The following is an 8,257-nucleotide window of genomic DNA, read 5'->3' on the forward strand; positions in this document are numbered from 1 at the left end:
TATCTACATTTTAGTAAACTTTAAGTATTTCTTTTCTGTCACTTAGTGGACGCTTTTTTAAATGTTTTATTTTGAAGTCAAAACCAATGGTCGGGCTACAATTTTTCTAGTTGAGTAATGAAAGCTTGATGAAGCTGATGCTGCTGCATCCGCCTCCATTTGTGCGCATGCGCCCAGCATCTCGCCATCATCCCGGTCAAGTGGGAAAGCGTGAGGCTGCACGAAGCTGGACCGAATACAGCAAGCAGGAAATTCAAATAAAAAGAGTTGAGAGAATAATCAGCAGCAGCACACGAACACCATCTGCTACGGATGTGAATAAATATTTAAACTCCCAAACTCACTGCATTGCCATTTAAGTTTCATGAGAGATTGAACTGATAGGAAAGGTGTGTGGTTGAATGATTATTGATAATTAACAATACCAAAATATGTGCGTAATTATTATAAGTATTGCTTTCATAATGATTGGCAGCAGCAGTAGTAGTAATATATGGTTGTTTGTATATTTGTTATTGAAAAAGCAACATTCGATGCCTTTTTATTTTGAAAGTTCGAACGGAAGTCTGTCCTTGTGTGGGACCAGAGGAGGATTGAGGGAGGCAGACGCGCAGTGCAGCCTTGTGTGGTTCCTTAACGACAATTTCATGCCATCGCCGTTTATTCAACGGCGATACGGCGTCGATCGATCGATCCACAGAGAACGCGCGCACTCGATCCCCACGCGAAATAACGCGCGCTGCGTGACCTTGCATTGAATGTCATTTTAGACGGATATTTTGTATAGCGCCGACACGGTAAGAAATCAAGCGTCTTCATTTGCACGGAGAAGATGGAGAGACCAATGTCGATATTGTCGGGTAGCGTATGTCGCCCGTGTGGAGTCGTGATGGAGACCACGTTTACCTTTTATCGAGACAGCAATCGTTCTGATTGTAAGATGTGATAGATGTAAGACGAGAAATCCTATCGATGATGGGATGGCTCATGAAGGCCGGACTGCATACTGCAGACGGCAAATATGTGCCATTCCAAAGTGAATAGTCCTATTGTAAATATGGTGGCCGATGCCTTTTGGCAACATGCGATGTGTGGTTACATGTCTCTTCCGACGGGGACGTGTGGTTTATTTCCACAGCGGGTTATGCGGGCAGCGCTTGTAGGACTGAGGCAGATGCTGCAGCAGCCCTTGATCCGAGAGAGAGAGAGAGTCAGGGGGGGGGGGGGGGGGTCATTCAATCACCCATATCAACATATGCGCCAGTCTGGCTGTGCAAAGGATATGACCCATTTTTAATGTAAAGGTGGGGCACGAGGCTCCTCACACCCCCCCCCCCCTCTCTCTCTCCCCCCTCCCATGTTCACGCCAGAAGCCCGCTGACACACGCGCTCTGCCAACCGGTGCCTTTGTGCGCAAAGGAGAGCATGGCCCATCTATTAAGGCCTCGTGGGGCCACAGGCTCCTCTAGGCTTTGACCTGAACTGCTGTTGGCCCGGGGCTCCTTCCTCTTACAGCGTCATGCTATTTAACAATCAATTATTTAAAAAACAGATTGATTATTATTTTCCAGTTTAAAAATGAGCATGGCATCCTCCTCGTTTTTTGAAGGACTTAAATGCTGATATTCTCCTGTCTGTCTCTTTAATTTCAGGTCATCGGCCACAGCCATGGAGATTGTCACTCATTTAATTAACGACACCATAGAGTTCTACAAGTGGACCCTAACCATTGCAGGTAACAGTCTTGTATTATAGAACAATGATGTTTCTACGACTGGCTGAATACTTAAGTCTACGTCTACAGGTCGATGGTTTTCCTGCAATGGCTCAGGTGACTGGATGTTGCTTTGGTTAGACTTTGCAGAAGGATGAGTCAAAGCTGCACCATGGCAGAACTTGTTTTCATGTACCTGAACTCCAATCAGTACATTAAATACGTGGGCGATCATAACTTTGGTTTCTCATGTCTGCTAAATAGACGGATGGAATCTTTCACCTTTCAGGCAAATGAAAATTGACGCTCATATACGACATTCTCAAAGGATCACGCGCACCGTTGAACCAAAGGTCACTGGGGGACAAAATGTGGCATCTGTACTCCTACTGGCTCCGCCTGCCCTCCCCTTTTGACATTGAACCCACGCTGTAACAGTGTGATGCAAACATTACGAACAGTTGGGTAATGCTACAAGAACATCTGTCCAACAGACAAGCGAGTGGAGAAATGGCCCCTCATGGACAACCCCCTGCCCACGCTGGCCATCAGCACCTCCTACCTGCTAATCCTCTGGCTGGGGCCCAAATACATGAAGAACAGGGAGCCCTTCCAGCTACGCAAAACCCTCATCGTCTACAACTTCAGCATGGTCTTCCTCAACTTCTTCATCTTTAAAGAGGTTGGTGACTATTAGCTAGTTGAGTTGAGTTGTCCCAAACCGTAACGTGTCTCTCTGCTGTCCTATTACCGATTTCTATCTGTGATCCTCTTTGGTACTCTCGTGGTTTTTAGCTGTTCCTGGCAGCGCGGGCGGCAAGCTACAGCTACATCTGTCAACCGGTGGACCATTCAGAAGACCCCAATGAAGTCAGGGTGAGAGACTTTTGTTAGAGGACTTCACCATACCTGACTAGTTAGGTAACCCGCTGTCATACGGTTGAGTAACGGGACACGCGCTTGCTCTTCGACCGGCACATGACGTGTTACACGGAATCATCAGCTTGACATCGGGTCCTTGATTTAATGTCCGGGGCGCTTCACTTTTAGGGGTTTTAGAAGAAATGACCATCTGCTGTCCACCTGGACCCGGCCTGTGTCATTTGAAAAAGAGCCAGTTGGAGGAGGGATCATTGAAGGTGTTCAGTTTCACCTTCTTTCCCCGCTGCTCCGTGATGTAGTCACACATCTGACAGCCAATCCGTCTCAAGTGACCCTGAGTTGAATGTGTTTGATAGAACGGAGCGGCAAAGAACTTAAACTATATCCTAAAGGAAGTACAAGAGTGTGTGGGATTCTGTTGAGTCAAGAAAGCTTTTTTTTTTTTAGTTAGAAGTGAGAGTCCAATTGAACTGTTCTTCTTCTTCTTCTTCTTCTCTAACTGGCCAACGTTTCCTTGTTTGTTTCTATTTCCTCCACCTGTGCTTGTCTTCTCCCATCAACCCATTCCTCGTGCTCTGCCCCGAGACAGGTGGCAGGAGCCCTGTGGTGGTATTTCATCTCTAAGGGCATCGAGTATCTGGACACGGTGTTTTTCATCCTGAGGAAAAAATTCAACCAGGTTACTTTCTTGCATGTCTACCACCACTGCACCATGTTCACTCTCTGGTGGATCGGCATCAAGTGGGTGGCAGGAGGACAGTGTGAGTAGCTCATGCTACATTAGAGTCATACGTTATTTCCTATGCCGTACTCTTTTAATGTGATTTATCTTTACCCCTTTTCTTTCCTTTAGCTCCAGTTAAAATGAACATTTATTGTTGGACTCAAAGGACTTGATCATGTTTTTTTTTCCTTTCTCCCGATCGTGTCATTCTGAGCAATTTGTGTCATTTTGTAATAGGAAGGTAGGGAGAGGTGTCTAAAACTGTGCATGTATACGTGCCCCTTTGTGTCAAAATCACCAACAGCACAAACAATTATTTTGCAGAGACATAAACACAATACAATACATTCTCCATTGCAGTGGACAATCTGCCAAATCATTTCTTGTTTTGCGTAATATTTGTGCGTTAATGTGGCTTGGAATTTTTTGAAATATAACATATCCAGCACTAAATTTATTATTTTCCTGAAATGGAATAGCCCGACATTAAGCATGGTAAAATGAATATCAGTGCGTGAATTTTCTTTTATATTTGCAGCATTCTTTGGGGCCCACATGAACGCAGCCATCCACGTCTTGATGTATCTTTACTACGGCCTGGCCTCCTGTGGACCTAAGATCCAAAAGTACCTGTGGTGGAAGAAGTACCTGACAATCATTCAGATGGTAAGATTTCACCTCCCTGTCCGGCGAATTGGAAAAAGAAATGTTTTAGAACGTCAGTCTTACGTCACTGAAATAACAGTTCTCAGGTTTAAATGCATCAAGCAATTACGCAACATAACGCAGAAATGGGACTGCCTTTCCTTGTGTCTCAGATCCAGTTCCATGTCACCATCGGCCACACGGCCTTGTCCCTCTACGTCAACTGTAACTTCCCCCACTGGATGCACTACTCCCTCATCTGCTACGCCATCACCTTCATCGTCCTCTTCGGCAACTTCTACTACCAGACCTACCGCCGCCAACAGCCCAGGCGCGACGCCTCCTCCTCCAAAGGGGGCAAGGCCCCCTCTAACGGGACCCTCAACGGGCTCAGCAAGGCCGCCAACGGAGCAGTGGCGATGGGGAGGAAGGAGGAGAAGGCCCAGGAACACTCTGGGAGGAGAAAGAGGAAAGGAAGAGCCAAAAGAGATTAGGAGAGGAGGAGATACGGAGAGGTGGAGGTGAGGTAGGGCCTGGCTTTGGGTTCTGGGTTGACTTCATTTGAGCGAGATTTAGACTGACTGAGGCGTTAAGGTTGGTTGTGTTTATTTAAGCCGGTAACCGAGTTGTTTTAGATCAAATATGAGACACCTTTGTGTTGAGAGAGAACCACTTTGTTGCCAAGAGGTGTCTCAAATAGCCTAAAATACAGTAGTGTATAGTTCGGGATAAATCTCAGTATTGCTTCTCTTTACGGTGGTGCCACGTACTGTGGATCTGGTACAAAAAGTGACTCCGTGTAGAAAGGAACCCGATCATTTGGCATGCTGGGAAGGCTTCATTAAAAGTTCCTGAGTCGCTCAAAAAAAGACTCTACGGTTCATAGTGTTGCTGCTGTATCGAGAGAGGAACACACAACACAACACGCAAAACACGTCAACGTATATTTGAGTATATCATCGTTTTTTTATTTTTCACCTTTACAGACAACTGAGTGATGATGTACAGTATCACGGCATTTTGACCTCATCGTATTGACGTTTTTATTGATGTTACTTGTGAGAGACTTAAGTTTACACTTCTTGTTTACTGAAAAAAACACCTCGGCAGTCGTCCTTTTCATTTGTGAACACACACTTGTCTTCATTCCTTTTTATTTGAAGTTGTGGACTCAGCTGCCACGTGTTTTTGAGCTGTCATCCATTACTGCGCCGTTCACATCACAATTAAGGAAAACAAATCAATATCCAGAGGTGAGATGTACATCGAAATCGAAATTGATTGATTTGTAACCCTTTGAGACGTGGATGGGGGTTGTTCTAGCACTGCTTTATGATAGAATAATCATCAACTGTATCTCTCAGAAGGTTGCAAATACATTTTCTATTTCTGCATATGACCATCGGAGGTTTTATATATCCCTACCTGTACGTAATGCTATGTGATATAATGAATATTATCCAGAGAAATGATGAATCTGATGATTATATCAATGTTCCCTGTTTTGACAGGAAAGCTGGTGGAGGTGTGTCTCTGCAGATGTTTTTCCTGTCTTTTTTTCTATTATCTCTGCCGTCGTTGTTTGTCTCAACATGCTGGTGAAAATCTTGTGTTGCCCGAAAGAAAAAAAAATGCTAGTGGAGATTTTGGGAAGTTTGCCAAGACAGTTTTTATCAAGTAACAGAGCCTTCTTGAGTACCATTTCTTCCCATATTCAATCAAATATTTTTTTTGTGTGTCTATGTTTGAAAGCTTAACCTCTGTCCTGATCTGGCTTGAATTTAAATTTATCAGGGGGAATTTGGATTTAAAAGAATAAAAAGGATGGATTATTTCCAAAAGCTGGTGAAAATCTACAGTGACTTTGTATTTTGAGGAATAACTTTGCTCAGCATCTAGTACCTAGAATAACAATCAGTGGTCTATGATCATCGGCTATGTGTCAGTAAGTCCAGCTTCTAGTCTTACACCTATAAATACATTTTGATGTTATTTAGTGCTTTTTATTTATTTTTGTGTAAATACCAATTTTCTTGCTACTGTGAGTGCTTGTCTGTGTATTTGTATTATTTTTATGTTGTACATATTACATTGTGATATTTTGTACACTGTGCATTTGGGAATGTTCCCAGCTTTTTAGCTTGGACATTTACATGTCCACACTGCTTGCGTGTTTTTTAATTTTTTTTTTAAAAGTATCATAACTTCAAACCCTGTTCAAATTCAATTAAACTTAATGCCTGTATAAATACTGGTTTTCTCTTGCAACTTCATTTAAAGGTCTAACTTAGAACATTGTTTTTGCATTATATGCAGATCAAGACTTGAAGAGTTTTTTCTGTTTTTTAATTTTAAAGACAAAAACTGTAACATATGATCTGAGTGGACTTTCAACACTAGAGGGCATCATAGTTACACTTCGGGATGCCCACATTGGACCCCACCTATTTAAACATCCACTGTAAGGGACAAAGAACTTTATCATATTTAATGAAGTGAGGAGATCAACATAATCAATCAAAAGTTTAAATAGACGTATGTGAACGAAACATAATTCTTTCATAATTCCTGATTAGCTCTGGTTACCTCTGGTACTATCTTGGTCTATAATCAAAACATGTTAAATCACAAGGAGCCCATTAGCAAGGAATGACACTCACACACCAATGTTTCTGTGCACTTCTACTGGGGTCCTGTCCGTCTTGAGTGATATGATGCTTGTCTGATACAATTAATATAAAAAATGCTAACTGGGATAAAGCTAAACCCTGTAAAATAATAATAATGCTCATCCCATTCTGCTATTCAACTCCTCCCATTTTGAAAATTTCAGACAAAGGTATCCATGGTAACTGTACACAGCAGCTGTCTGTCCCCTCCCCACCCACTGCACCCCCCCCCCCTTTCTGCTTCTTCTTGAATCAGCTGTGGTCTTTGTGGGAAAAGCAACCAACGCAATAAACTATTAAACAGTGTCGGGTGGGAGTGTGTGGGGCGGGGGCCGATTTGTATTTCTGTGTGTGAGCGTGTTTTTTTGTGTAGGTAGAGAGATTGAGAGACACATTCGTATGTGTGTGTGTGTGTGTGCAACCCCCCCCCACAGAGTTAGTGGGAGGCCTCCACTAGCACAGGGGTATTACATGGATGATGTTTTGCGTTGTTCCTCAATGCAGAGCAATCATTTCACAACTCTGCAACAGAAAACCAAAACCTCCTCAGCACTATTTCCCTTGGACGGGGGCCCCTCAATCGCTCCACATCCCTCCAACTGTTTCAGCCCCCTCTACAAGTCACTCAGCACATCTCGTGCACTGTGTCTCCGCAAAGGAGGTTTCGAAAGGGCTTGGGATTTACAGATGCGGATTTTTTTTTCATTGCCACTCGAATGCCTTGCCTGTGAGAATGAGTCATTACACAAACTTAAAGGTAGAGTATAGCATAGCATCTCTAGCCTAAGCGCAACATGTTACGACTTCTCTTTTTTAAAGCGTTGTCTCATTAGTGTTTTCAAACTTTGGTCTGTCAAATGAACGTGCCCCGAAACAAAATGATCTCACAGCACACACACGAATTAAATCATTGCTACAAATATTCAGACTTCATGTGCACAGACGCTACAAAATGACACTGCAGATTATTCCTGACTCTCAGCTGACCTGGGATTACAGTGATGATCCCGGGTGAAGGTGTTTGTGAATAACTCGGGGATGTGAGACGAATGAGGGTGATATTTTTTTAGATGGTAGTTCATTGGTCTCTCCGTCTCTCTGTCTCTCACCACTGAATGCCGTGGGATGAAGAGAAATATTTACACAAAGCAACAAAACATTATAAGTGAAAACAGTGGCAAGATTTGTTTTTCCTTTATTACTGTGGAAAAATAAAAAGTTGATCAGTTTCAGATAAATTCTTGAGCACATTTTGTGTACAGACAGTGAAACGTTGAGTGCTAAAAATAGTTCTTTCACAATCAGATAACTTGATTCAGTGCTGTATCTAAATAGTTTGATGTTGTGAGAAAGTAGGGTAATAAATTCAAACTAGGATGATGTGAGTAAAGAAACTGATGTCTTTCATCACATTAAATTACACTTTCGGAGCCACATGTAACCTTCTTTTGTTTCCCCCACCAGACAAAGAAGAACCAGTGATCTCCTCTGTCACTTCGGAGCCTCCGTGATGCAGACATCTGTCACATTAATTTACGCAAATGATTGAATAAGCCCGGGGCAGAAGGGGAGGATAGGTGGGGGAAGTGGAAAATGTGTGCCGCTGTGGAGACCCCAAACATC

General features: G+C 43.1%; 1 protein-coding gene across 1 annotated transcript; it reads left to right on the forward strand.

Moving 5' to 3' along the window:
• The first annotated feature begins 562 nt into the window (after nucleotides 1–562).
• Nucleotides 563–6,146, forward strand: elovl4a (ELOVL fatty acid elongase 4a). The gene is made up of 7 exons (XM_037454620.2): nucleotides 563–797; nucleotides 1,653–1,735; nucleotides 2,209–2,396; nucleotides 2,510–2,590; nucleotides 3,186–3,357; nucleotides 3,859–3,986; nucleotides 4,139–6,146. The coding sequence occupies exons 2-7, from the start codon at nucleotides 1,669–1,671 to the stop codon at nucleotides 4,457–4,459; spliced, it is 957 nt and encodes a 318-aa protein (XP_037310517.2). The 5' UTR covers nucleotides 563–797; nucleotides 1,653–1,668; the 3' UTR covers nucleotides 4,460–6,146.
• Nucleotides 6,147–8,257: the final 2,111 nt, after the last annotated feature.

Source organism: Pungitius pungitius, chromosome 11 (genome assembly GCF_949316345.1).
Source record: "Pungitius pungitius chromosome 11, fPunPun2.1, whole genome shotgun sequence".
Taxonomy (NCBI): domain Eukaryota; kingdom Metazoa; phylum Chordata; class Actinopteri; order Perciformes; family Gasterosteidae; genus Pungitius; species Pungitius pungitius.